Below are 14,287 nucleotides of genomic sequence, written 5' to 3'. Positions count from 1 at the left end.
TGTTCTGACACAGCATGGACATGTTATTGCCTATGCTTCTCGACAGTTGAAGACGCATGAGAATACTTATCCAGTGCATGATCTCGAGTTAGCCGCCATTGTATTTGCGCTCAAGATTTGGAGGCATTATCTTTATGGCGAGAAATTTGAGATATTCACGGATCACAAGAGTCTGAAATATTTATTCACTCAGGAGGATTTGAATATGCGACAGAGACGCTGGATGGATCTCCTGAAGGATTATGATTGTGAAATCAAATATCATCCATGTTCTGCTAATCTTACTGCTGATGCCTTTAGTCGGCAGGTGAGACTTTCTGCATTTCAGACTAGTGAATTATCTCATATGATTCGGGAGTGTTATTCACTGAGTTTCACACTCAAGCACAAGAAAGGAAGAAATGGAATTCGTTTGTATACTATTTTATCTGAGCTGACATTGTATTCCCGGATCAGGTAAGCTCAGATATATGATGTTAAGACTCAGCGTTTGGCACGTCTAGCCAATGGGGTTAATACATCTGGATTCCATTATCAGACAAATGGTTTATTTTGCTTATCGAATCGAGTGGTTGTACTTGATGTTGCGGAGCTCAGGAATGATATTCTTTCTCAAGCTCACAGGAGTTGATTTTCAGTTCATCCTGGAAGTATGAAAATGTATAAGGACTTGCGAACTAGCTTCTGGTGGAAAGGGATGAAGCGAAGTGTATATCAGTTTGTTTCTCGATGTTTGGTTTGTCAATAGTTCAAGGCTAAACACCGACGACCAGGTGGATTACTGCAGAATCTTGAGATTCCCGAATGGAAGTGAGAGCACGTGACTATGGATTTTGTTACCCACTTGCCTATGACTTCACGTCAGTGTGATGCTATCTGGGTCATTGTTGACCGTTTGACGAAATCAGCACACTTTATTCCTTACAACCGGGAGTATTCTTATGATCGCATGGCATGCCTATATATCCAGGAGATAGTGCGATTGAATGGAATTCAAGTGAGCATAGTCAGTGATAGAGACCCGCGATTTACCTCACGTTTCTTGGGTAGTTTTCAACATGCGTTGGGTACCACTCTAAGTTTGAGCACTGCATATCATCCCGAGACTGATGGGCAGTCAGAGCAGACGATTCGTACGTTGGAGGATACGCTACGTTCTTCAGTCATAGATTTTGGTTTGTCTTGGCAAGATCAGTTACCTTTGATCGAATTTGCCTACAATAACAGTTATCATCGTAGTATTGATATGGCACCTTTCGAGGCATTGTATGGTCAACGATGTCATACTACATTATTCTGTGATGAGATAGGAGAACGACAAGTCGAGGGTCCTGAGTTGGTGCAGCAGATTGTAGAAAAGGAATATTTGATCAAGAAAAGGATCAAAGCTGCTCAAGATTGGCAAGCCAGTTATGCTAATATTCATCGCAGTCCACTTCAGTTCGAGCCTGGTGTATATGTGTTTTTGCAAGTATCACCTTTCAGAAAAGTGATGAGGTTCGGTGTGAAAGGAAATTTGTCACCTCGTTTCATTGGGCCTTTACAGATACTGGAGAAGATCGGAGATGTTGCATATCGTTTGGCATTACCGCCATATCTTTCCAGTATACATGATGTTTTTCATGTGTCTTTACTTCGACAGTACATAGCTGATGAATCACATGTGATTCAGCCTACGGATTTTCAGATAGAGCCAGATCTGTCTTATGTTGAACGACCACTCCGTATCCTAGACAGGAAGGAGAAAGTTCTTCAGAATAAGACTATACCACTCGTGATGATACAGTGGCAGCGCTGGGGCGTCGAAGAAGAAACTTGGGAAACAGAGAGCCGCATGCGAGCGGAATATCCTGAGTTGTTTGCTTTGTACTTTTGATTACCATGTAAAGATGTAATTACAGTTGTTGTAATAAAACATAGTTTGATGTTTCATATTATTATCTTGATTTGTCTTTAGATTTTATTTCGTGGACGAAATGTCTAAAGGTGGGGAGAATGTAGTAACCCAGATTCCATTTTAAGATAATGATATGTTAAACATGATTAAGGGTTAGTAATTAACAAATTCCAGTGCTTAATCGGACTTCAGATTTACCAGATGGATCGATACATATAAAGGTAGTAGCCAAGTTCCACTTTAGATGCTATGATATGGCATATAATTTTAAAAGTGGCAAAACATGATTAAGGATTCCTTATTTGGTGAAAATAAGTGGAAAATTAGTTCCGGAACGTCCGAAAATGGTAGGAAGGGTCTCGGAAAGTTCGGAGGCACCGAAATGAGTTCGAACCATCCGAACTCAGATACCAAGTTCGGACCATCCGAACCCAGCTCTTAGGAGGCTCCAAACCTAGTCAAGTTCGGAGGATCCGAACCTAGTTCGGAGGCTCCGAACTCCCTCAGACAGCAATGCTAGATGACTAATCCACGATTTCCGACAAGTGTCGTACATGCAGGTTCGGAGGCTCCGAACTCCGACGGATTTTTTGTTATAAATAGGGCTCTTTGGAGTCATAATTTGATACGAATTCCCGAGTTTCCTTCTTTAGTTATATAGTGTGAGATATACACTTGAGTGCCCTATCGGTTATTATAGAAGTTCAAGGTGTGGTTATAGTCATCCGGGACTAGCAAATTCAAAGGGCTATCAACGGACAAAGGTATGGTTCGAGAATCTATTTAAGTTTTGGGAGTACTTATTAGTTTAGTTAAGGCTTATAGAACTTGTGTAGTGATATAGTGAACTTTTGAATATAGGCTTGGAACCTAGGATCCTACTAGACTTGAACTAGCCTAGAGGTGCGTACACATTGACTGAGATTGCCAGCGAGTATACATGTTTATATGTTGCATTTATTTGGAATTATTATGAGGCATGATGCATGTTTTACCGCTTTCTATACTCATATATCATGTGAACATACACGTTGAGCCTATACCTTGATATACCAGATTATAGAGCCGCTCAGCTCTATACTCGATAGTCTGTCACTGAGAGTACCGCGATGGCGGGGACTTGTATGTCTGACTACTATGGTGTACTAGACAAGTGTGGTTGCACCCAGAGGTTGATCCGTGCGGTGGCAGCACTCATGTGGCGCCGGTACTGAGCATGACTTTTCAGATGACCCTTTACCATTCATCATGTTGCATGCATCATATATATACGTTTACTCATGTTTATGTACTGGGCGTTAGCGCTCACATCCTAGTTATTATCTTGGACACCCTATTCCACGGGGCAGGTCGCAGGATGGACGGAGCCGGTAGCTCGAGGCAGGACTAGAGAGCCGGAGATTTTTAGGGGATTTTATACAGCCGGATTTTTTTAGCTGTATAAATGTTTTAGACAGTTTATTTTAAGCTTTTCGATATGGTTGTATCACTACAGTATTAAGCCTCGATATGTTTTACTAAGCTGATATGTAATTTATGGGTTATGTTTTTGCACGTTTTTCTCTAATTAGTATTATTGCTTTTATTAATCTTAATGCATGCTATTAGTTGTCAGTTAGTAGGTGATTCAATGCAGGGTCACTACAAGAGTCGTCACAAACTATTTTTGTCAAGGAGAACATTAACTCTGCTAGTGTTCCAATTGCAAATCCAAAGGAAAACCCAATTCCATCAAGGGCACAAGCTCCTGTTCAGAGGAAACATTAAAGGAAGCGTAGGTTTGTTTGTCATTACTGTCACAAACAAGGTCACATCAAGCCTTACTATTTCAAACTCAGGTATGACTATATGTACTGGAATACCAGGCAAGTGTTGCCATCAGTGTTGCCAACACTGAACCAAAACACTGCCAGGAGGAAAAATAATGAGAAAAAGGTTTGGGTTCCAAAAGCTTAATCCATTTGTAATGTTGTTTATACTTCCTTGAAAACTAATGTTTCAGGTCATTGTTATTTCGACAGTGGCAGTTCACGCCACATGACAGGATTGAAGAAGTATCTTTCTGACTATGTTGAACAGGATAAAGGAAAAGTTACATATGGAGGAGGAGCCAATGGAAAGATTGTTGGAAAAGGAACTTTGTATGTAGAAGGACTGCCTAAGCTTCACAAATTTAAACATGTTTAAGGATTAAATGCTAATCTTATTAGCATTAGTCAACTTTATGATGATGATCTTTATGTTAAATTTGATAAGAATTTGTGTCAAGTATTTGATAAGAGTAATTCTTGTGTTTTGACAGGGTTCAGATCATCGGGCAATTGTTATCAACTTGGAGAGGAAATTGCTTGCAAATTCACCAAGGTTGATGATTTGAATTTATGGCATCAAAAGTTAGGACATGCTAACTTCAAAGCTCTAAAGAAACTGAGCAAGTATGAAGCTATACGTGGAATGCCAAATCTAACTTCTGGAGTTCCATATGTGTGTGGATACTGTCAAAAAGGTAAGCAAACTCGTGTGTCACATCCAGTGTTACAACACGATGTCTTGAACTCCTACACATGGACTTAATGGGACCTATGGAGGTTGAAAGCTGTGGAGATTTGAAGGGGAAAATAATTAAAGACAGTATTGATGATCTGCTGGATACTGTTGCTCCCCAGACTGATTCCAGTGTTGTCACTAGTGTTGTCCCACCTGAAAAATCACCCAGCACAACACTGAGTCCAACACTGAATATAAATGAACATAGTACAGAAGATCAAGATGATTTTGAAGATGAAATACAAGATGCTGGACATGATGTACCAAGCAAAATTACCATCCTACTTCACAAATCATAGGAGATGCACAAGGAAGGATGCAAACCCGAAGAAAGGAGAAATTTGATTATCGAAATATGAGTGGGTTGGGTGTGCATGACTTCCGCATACTCTCAGGTAAGATATTCTTGCTTTGTGTCGAGTATTGAACCAAAAAGTGTTGGTGAAGCTTTAAAAGATGAATTTTGGGTCAATGTTATGCATGATGAACTTGAACAATTTGTTAGGAATGATGTGTGGATCTTAGTTCCTCCACCTAATCATAGTAATATCATTGGAACAAAGTGGATTTTTAAGAACAAAACTGATGAATCGGGAAATATTGTAAGGAACAAAGTTAGGTTGTTAGTTCAATGGTATACACAAGTTGAGGGGGTGGACTTTGATGAAACCTTCGCACATGTAGCCCATATAGAATCTGTTAGATTGTTGTTAGACATTGCATGTCATATGAAAATGAAACCTTTTCAAATGGATGTCAAAAGGGCATTTTTGAATGGAATTTTGAATGAAGAAGTGTATGTAAGACAACTTAAGTGATTTGAAGATCCACATCATTTTGATCATGTTTATAAGTTGAAAAAGGCCTTATATGGATTGAAACAAGCACCTTGTGCTTGGTATGGAAGTCTCACGGAGTATTTGATTGACATTGGATTCAAAAGAGGTGAGGTAGGCAAAACACTTTTTGTTCAAAAAGTACATGGTAACATTCTTATCTGTCAAATCTATGTTGATGACATAATTTTCTGTGCTTCATCTCAAAAACTTGTGAATGATTTTGTTGAAAGCATGACTTCTACCTTTGAAATGAGCATGGTAGGTGAGTTGAATTACTTTCTAGGTTTACAAGTAAAACAAATGAGTGATGAAATATTTTTGTGTCAAAGCAAATATGCTAAGAATTTGGTAAAGCAGCTTTGTACTGATCATGTTAGACATATGAAAACACCAATGGAAACTAATGAAAAACTGTGCAAAGACAGTGTTGCTGAAAATATTGACAACACTCTGTACAGAAGCATTATTGGAAGTCTGTTGTATTTGAGTGCAAGTCGACCTGATATTATGTTCAATGTGTGTTTGTGTGCCCGATATCAATCTGATCCTAAAGTCACACATATGAAAGCTGTAAAAAGAATTTTGAAGTATGTTGCAGGCACTTTAGACTTGGGGTTATGGTACACTAAGAAAACCAATACAAATCTGGTAGGCTATAGTAATGTTGATTGGGCAGGAGATGTTGATGGGAGAAAAAGCACCACGGGTGGTTGTTTTTATTTGGGTAACAATTTGGTTTCATGGTATATTAGGAAGCAGAACCGTGTGTCACTTTTCACTGCTGAATCCGAATATGTGGGAGCGGGAAGTTGTTGTTCTCAATTAATTTGGATGAATCAAATGCTACAAGTGAGATGACCCTAACCTCTATACTTAATTAAATAATAAAATAAAGTATGAATTTTTAAAAAAAAATTGTCATGACTTGTTTGTAAATAGGCAAGCCACCTTGTCTCAAGCAACAAAAAAAACAAAATGCAATAAATGCGATAAAAGATAACCTTAACTCCGAAATAAAGGAACCCCACACGGTTGCAAAAATAGCGATAACAAACTTCAAATCATAAAAATAATAAAACTCCAAGCACAGGGAAAACACATCCTGACTATCACCAAAAGTACTTAGTTTTTTAAAAAAACTTCATTATTACATCATAACTAATGCGGAAACATGAAGCAACGGTCGAAGGGCCTTGCACCACCGGAGTGCCTCGCCTCAAGGGTCCTGCCCCTCGGTCCCTACGAACTTCTCCTCACCTGACAAACAAGCAAGCGTAGTGAGTCTAATGACTCAGCAAGTATAAGCAGTATAATAACAAGGGTTTAAAATACCTGCAGTAATACTAAAAATACAGTACATAATATACATTGGATCATAAGCTGTGAAGTATGCACACGTTGCAAATGAATGAGATGACATGTAAACAATGAACACACGCCAACTCACACTATGAAGCTTTGAACTTTTCTTTCTTAACTGAACATCATGCTTTAATGGACACCAAATAGATTAAGGCGAGTCAAAGTATCTTTGAAACTGAAACTGAAACTGTAAACTGTAAACTTAGATCCTTGAAATGTGACCATTTGTTTTGATCGATCAATGGCTGCAGTGCACTATCCCGGCAAGACGTCGAAATTTCTCCCGACGTGACTTATCCCTTTAACTTTCATTTGGTAGGGATTTCTCCCGATCTCACTCTACCCGTCTGGTTTGGTATAGATCCCGGGATGTCTCCTGGTCTCGTTCTACCCGTCTATTTGGCAAGGGAGTGAGGCATCCCCCACCCCACCATAACCTGTCTCGTCACAATCAAATCACCTTGTTCATAAAAATATTTTCCTTTCTTTCTTTGACCTCGACTCAAAATATTTAGCATGTAATAAAAAGAACGCTTTTCTTTATAACCTTTTGCTCGACCCAAGGCCGAGCCTTAAAAACACAATTATGCATATATATGAATGAATACTCAACACAAAAATGTGAGTAATAAGTGAGTAAGTGGCTGCCCCTAAGTGCCAACTCATTCCTTAACTCAAATTCTCACATTCGAGGTAACAACTCGAGAAATCACACCGAAAACCCTCTAACTCTATCATCCCTTAGCCAAATTCGACACCGCTCAAACCATCAATCTCCAAATGCTTCAAACTAACCATATGACCATATTTCAACCTCATTTGACAGCCTATGCAACTTGCAAAAAAACACATTTTGGACAGCCCACTTTACCCCAAAATTTCTGCACCGACACCTCGACTTCAAAAATTCATAACTTATTGAATACTTATCCGAAACTAGCCCATTTTATACCGACGCGACCAAAACATCATGAACTAGACCTAGGACCAGCCTATGACTTGCACAGGTCTCGTCCAGAACCTCCCCTGCCCCGAAACCAAACTGCCTTGCCCAAGCCAAGCTCACTCAACCACACATCTACCTTGAGAAAACACCACCCATCCTATTTCCTTACCTCTACCTCCCTCCAAACCACCAAACACACCCAAAACCATCTCTTAGGACTTCCCACAAACACATAGGCAGCCCTCAATCACACTCCACACCACAATTCAAAAATCATCAATTTTATGCACCAAAATGATTTGAATTCTTGAGCATCCATTGTAATCAATTGCCAAACAATGAAACACACTCCACATGCATCAAAACAGCCCACATACCATGAGCATTTTGAAATTTAGGCTAAATTTACCTCTAAAATTTTCGATGGCCACAAAGTGTATCATTTGACCTCATTTTCAATACTCCAACACATCATACAATCCTTAAACATCAACATGCATTCAAAATTTCGATAATATGCCATAACCCTAGGCTGAAAAATTTCAGAATTGAATCCGAAGATTAAATTTCATGTCCCATTCGAAATTTACCAAGAAACAAGGAGGAAAAATCTACATAGCTAACTTGAATGCCCAAAGAAAAGCCAACACTTGCCTTGTCTAGCTTTTACCCAAAAATTTTCAAAAGGAGAGGTGAAAGGATGGAGATACTTCAACTATATTCAAGATAAACCTTCCTAGATGATACTCCGGCGCCGGCGGCGGTGGTGGCTGGTTCTTCAAGGGGTGGTCGGCCGAGAGAGAAGAGTGAAGAGGGTGAGAAACGAGAGGAAAAAGAGAGAGAGAGAGAGAGAGAGAGAGAGAGAGAGAGAGAGAGAGAGAGAGGGGCGGCTCCTTGAGTTGGGTTTGGGGATAGGGTTTGCAATGTGTTGTTTTTTTTAGTCTTTAAAATAAATTGGATGTGTAGTGTGCATAATTAAAAAGTTCTACTACACTTACTAAATTGCTAATTTAACTTTACAACTTTACCTCAACTTCTTTGTGCCTTTAAAAAACACTTAAGTTTAAAAATTCCAAGTCAAGGTGTTTAAATTTAATTTTTACTAATCCGGGTCTAATAAAATTTTAAATTTTGAAATGTTTAATAATAACCTCAAGAAAATGATAAAAGCGGTCTTTAACACCCGAAAAATTCAAAAAGTCAAACTCTCGGTCCAAACCTCCATTTTTCTTATCTGAAATTCTAAAAATTAAAGTCTTGGAAATTTACCGCCGAAATCCACCTTCGTCGCTTGCCGAAACCGGAACCCACTTACTCAAGTATCTTAAAATAAATAATTTAATAAATTGAGCAACTCTATCTTTAAAAGAAAACTAAGCAATTAAATTCACGTAATTAAAAGTATAAATACTAAAAAAAATTAAATATAGGCATGAATATTTAAATCATGAAAATTACAGGCACTACAATTCCTCCCTCCCTAATAATGAATTTCGTCCTCGAAATTAGAACTTACCAAAGAGCTCTGGGTAGCGAGTTCTAATATTTTTCTCTGCCTCCCAAGTAGCTTCGTCATCCGAATGGTTCAACCACCTAACCTTGACCATCGGGATAGTCTTGTTATGGAGTCTTCTCTCCTGCCTCTCCAAAATCAGATCAGGTCTCTCCTCATAAGTCATGTGCGGGGATAACTGAAGAGGCTCAAAATTTAGCACATGAGAAGGATTCGAGATATACTTCCTTAGCATTGATACGTGGAAGACGTTGTGCACACCGGCAAGATTAGGCGGTAAAGCCACCCTATAGACTAACGTCCCCACTCTGTCAAGAATCTCGAAGGGCCCAACAAACCTCGGAGTCAATTTACCCTTTTTCCCAAATCTCATCACGCCCTTCAAAGGAGCTACTCGGATAAAGACATGATCACCCACTGAGAATTCCAAGTCTCTCCTCCTATGATCAGCATAACTCTTCTTCCTGATCTGTGCAGCCCTCATCCTATCACGGATTTTGGCTACAACTTCGGCAATCTGCTGAACAATCTCTGGTCCCAACTCCGATCTCTTACCGATCTTGGTCCACAATACCGGTGATCTGCAAGGTCTCCTATAGAGTGCCTCGTAAGGCGCCATGCCGATAGTGGACTGAAAACTGTTGTTGTATGCGAACTCTACTAGTGGTAGCCTCGACTCCCAACTACCCTGAAAATCAATAGCACAAGCCCTCAAAAGGTCTTCCAAAATCTAAATCACCCTCTCAGACTGGCCATCCATCTGCGGGTGAAAGGCGGTACTAAACAGAAGCTTCGTACCCAAAGCGGAATGAAGACTCTTCCAAAAAGATGAAGTAAACTGCGGATCTCTATCAGACACAATGGAAACAGGGATACCATGTAGTCTGAATATATCCCGGATATACAACTCCACATACTGAGTCATAGTAAAGGTCTTCCTCATAGGTAAAAAGTGCGCCAACTTAGTGAGACGGTCTACAATAACCCAAATAGCATCTGAACCTCTCACTATCCTTGGCAAGCCAACAACAAAATCCATGGTAATATTCTCCCATTTCCACTCTGGGATAGGGAGTGGCTTAAGCAATCCTGCAGGTCTCTGATGTTTTGCCTTGACCTGCTGGCATGTCAAGCATTCTGACACAAAACGAGCGATATCACGCTTCATGTGTGGCCACCAATACAACTGCTGAAGGTCCCTATACATCTTTGTACTCCCTGGGTGAATAGAGTACGGCGATGTATGTGCCACTTCCATGATGATAACTCGTAGAGAATCACCTGCGGGAATCCAGAAACGACCTCTGAACTTCACCATCCCATCTACTACAGAGTACAGACCACTGTCTTTCTCCTCTGCTCTCTGTCTCCACTTACTCAACTGCTCATCAACTTCTTGGGCACTCCTGATACGATCAAACAACGCAGTCTGTACTGTCAATGCTGACAATCTGGGAGCTCTACCCTCGGCATAGAACTCTAGCCCAAATCTCTGAATCTCATCCTGCAACGGTCTAGATACCGTCAAAGAGGCAAATACTGTGGTTTTCCTGCTCAATGCATCTGCGACTACATTAGCCTTACCCGGATGGTAACTAATGTCGCAGTCATAGTCTTTCACCAACTCTAGCCATCTCTGTTGCCTCATATTCAATTCCTTCTGGGTGAAAAAATATTTGAGGCTTTTATGGTCGGTGAATATCTTACACTTCTCTCCATAGAGATAGTGTCTCCAAATCTTAAGAGCAAACACCACTGCTGCCAACTCTAGATCATGTGTAGGTTAGTTCTTCTCATGCTCCTTCAACTGTCTAGAAGCATAATCGATAACCCTATCTCGCTGCATAAGCACTGCCCCAAGTCCCGACTTGGAAGCGTCAGTATAAACCACAAAATCTCCCTCTCTTGAGGGAATAGCTAACACTGGTGCCATCGTAAGAGCTTCCTTCAATATGTCAAAGCTCTCTTGACACTCTGGCTTCCAAAAAAACATGGCATTCTTCTTGGTCAATGCCGTCAAAGGCACAACAATAGATGAGAAACCCTTAATAAACTTCCTGTAGTACCCGACCAATCCGAGAAAGCTACGAATCTCCGATGCATTCCTTGGCACAGACCATTCCTTCAATGCTTGAACCTTGGAGGGATCTACTTCCACTCCATCCTTAGAAATGATATGACCCAAAAATGGTACCCTCTCTAACCAGAATTCACACTTGTCGAACTTAGCATAAAACTTCCTCTCGCGGAGTACTGCCAGTGCTGTCCTCAAATGTTGTGAATGTTCTTCTCTATTCTTCAAGTAAATGAGGATATCGTCAATAAAGACAATGACGAACTGATCCAAATATGGCTGGAACACGCGGTTCATAAGATCCATGAATACCGCGGGCTCATTTGTCATACCAAATGGCATCACAAGGAACTCGTAGTGGCCATAACGAGTCCTAAACGCCGTCTTGAACACATCAAACTCCTTCACCTTCAACTGATGATAACCTGAACGGAGATCAATCTTCAAAAATACTGAGGCACCTTGCAACTGATCGAAGAGATCCTCGATCCTAGGAAGTGGGTACTTGTTCTTCACAGTTACCCCATTCAGTCCTCGATAGTCTATGCACAACCTTAAACTCCTATCTTTCTTCTTCAAAAAGAGGACCGGTGCACCCCCATGGAGAAAATCTAAGGCGTATGAACCCTTTATCAAGCAACTCTTGAATCTGCTCTTTCAATTCCATCATTTCTGTGGGAGCCAATCTGTAGGGTGCCTTAGAAATTGGCACGGTATCGGGAACCAGATCTATAGAGAACTCAACTTCTCTATCAGGCAGAATGCCCGTAACATCATCAGGAAAAACATCCCCAAAATACCTGACCACGTCAACATCTGCAATGTTCGTACGTGCTGGCAGCTCTGTCAAAGATAAGCTGGCTAGTAACAACTCACATCCATCAAGCTCGAGTTGCCTAGCTTGCACAGAGGATATGATTCGGGCCTTCCTCAAACTCCTAGCTGTCTCAAACCAGAAGGGTTCCACCCCTTCAGGTCTAACTAGCACTTCTCTGCTCTGGAAATCAATCACCACTGCATTCTTCGTCATCCAATCCATCCCAAGTATCAAATCAAACTTGGGCATAGGCAAAACTATGAATCTGCCACCACTGACTGTCCTTGCAATAGAAGCTCAAGATTCCTCACGAATCTACTGGTGGATAACTCTTCCCCTGATGGGATAGTCACTGCAAATCCAATCTCCAAAATCTCATATGGAATGCCCCTACTAAGGACAAAAGTCTCCAAAATAAAGGAGTGTGTAGCCCCCGAGTCTAACAAGGCTCTAGTGGCCACACCGACTACGACAATTCTTCCTGCAATAAAGGGGGTTACCTCCACAGAAAGATTGAAATTAAATAACACAGGTTCTACCTAGACTCATTCTAAGTCATCAAATTCCAAATAAGACACAACGCCCGCTAAAACAATCAAATTCCTTAAACATGCCACATGCTACAAAATATTAACCCAAACAAGGGAACTTAAAATCGCATGCATCAATGAGTCACTTTAATTACTCTAAACTCAAAGCTTAAGAGGTTACCTGTGATGAGAATAGTGTCGGGGTCAGCCTCCTCGGCATGCATCACGAACACACGACCCTGCATGGGCCTCCTCAACTCTGGACAGTCCATCGCCACATGACCCGGCTTCTTGCACTTGAAACACAGCCCTGCATCCCTCAAGCACTTCCCAAAATGCGGGCAGTGGCATGTCCTGCAAATATGCTTCTCCTCAGTCTTGGGAGGAGCAGGTTTCTGAGCCTGGTGCCCCTGGGGCTTCTGCGGTCCCTGATATGGCTTCTTGCCATGCTGCTGCTGAGGGCGGCCCTGCAGAGTGAAGGGCCTCTTGCCATGCGCCTCAGCGCTAATGTCCTTCAAGGACTGCTCGGACCTCATAGCTTTCCTGATGGCAACTGCATAATCCGCTGGCTCAGCCATCATCACATCCCTACGAATGGTAGGCCTCAGATCTCCCTGTCGGAGACAGTCAGATCTCCCTATCGGAGACTCATAAACTCCTTCTTCATATGCGCCCTCACCTCAGCTGTAAAGTACTTCTCATAAAAGAGAGTCTTGAACGCTTCCCAAGTCAGTGTGGTGACATCAACAGTCTTCTCCACACCCTCAAACCACAAGGCGGCGTCATCCTTGAGAAGGAAAGCCATACAGCGAACTCGGTCTGAATCTCCCAACTCCATGTAGCGGAAAATTGCCTCTAGCGAGCGAATCCAGCCCTCCGCTACCATCGGATCCGTAGTACCAGAGAAGTCCTTAGGATCCATCTTCCGAAACTGCTCATAGGTTGCACAAGGTCTTCCCCTCGGGGCCTCGGCATGCTGCTCTAAGATACGAGCCAGGCCGGCTAGCACCTGAGCCCCAACATCAACTGGTGGAGGGGGCGGAGGAGGTGGCGGCGGTGGAGGTGCAAGGGGATCACGTCGAGGTGTCATCTGTGCGCAAGTTCAAATTCCAAAAATTTAAATTTCATGCCTTAAGAAAATATTTTATCTAAACTTAAACATGCTCAAACAATTTAGGAAACTAATGCTACTAATTTGAACAACTAATCAATAAATGAAACATAAATCTTACAGAATTTGAGGCGAGATCCCTTGAGTTTCGGCAACCGGCAGTAGGCTCAGCCCAAACCAAGACCGTGCTTTGATACCAACTGAGACGACCCTAACCTCTATACTTAATTAAATAATAAAAGAAAGTAAGAATTTTTTAAAAAAAATTTGCCATGACTTGTTTGTAAATAGGCAAGCCACCCTGTCTCAAGCAAAAAATAAAACAAAACGCAATAAATGCGATAAAAGATAACCTTAACTCCGAAATAATGGAACCCCACACGGTTGCAAAAATAGCGATAACAAACTTCAAATCATAAAAATAATAAAACTTCAAGCACAGGGAAAACACATCCTGTCTATCACCAAAAGTACTTAGTTTTTTAAAAAAAACTTCATTATTACCTCATAACTAATGCGGAAACATGAAGCAATGGTCGAAGGGCCTTGCACCACCGGAGTGCCTCGCCTCAAGGGTCCTGCCCCTCGGTCCCTACGAACTCCTCCTCACCTGACAAACAAGCAAGCGTAGTGAGTCTAATAACTCAGCAA

General features: G+C 41.3%; 1 protein-coding gene across 1 annotated transcript; it reads right to left on the bottom strand.

Moving 5' to 3' along the window:
* Window positions 1-10,887: 10,887 nt before the first annotated feature.
* On the bottom strand, window positions 10,888-11,484 carry LOC140861040 (uncharacterized mitochondrial protein AtMg00860-like). Its single transcript, XM_073264047.1, has one exon. It carries the CDS (start codon window positions 11,482-11,484, stop codon window positions 10,888-10,890), a length of 597 nt encoding a protein of 198 aa, XP_073120148.1.
* Between the last annotated feature and the right edge of the window lie 2,803 nt (window positions 11,485-14,287).

The sequence above is a fragment of the Henckelia pumila genome, chromosome 4 (genome assembly GCF_033568475.1).
Source record: "Henckelia pumila isolate YLH828 chromosome 4, ASM3356847v2, whole genome shotgun sequence".
NCBI classification, from domain to species: Eukaryota; Viridiplantae; Streptophyta; class Magnoliopsida; order Lamiales; family Gesneriaceae; genus Henckelia; species Henckelia pumila.
The sequence above is the reverse complement of the archived record's forward strand: the minus strand, read 5'-3'. Positions and strand labels throughout refer to the sequence as shown.

Coding starts and splice junctions, on each gene's coding strand:
- LOC140861040 (XM_073264047.1), bottom strand. CDS start 11,484: ATGGATCTTATGAACCGCGTGTTCCAGCCATATTTGGATCAGTTCGTC.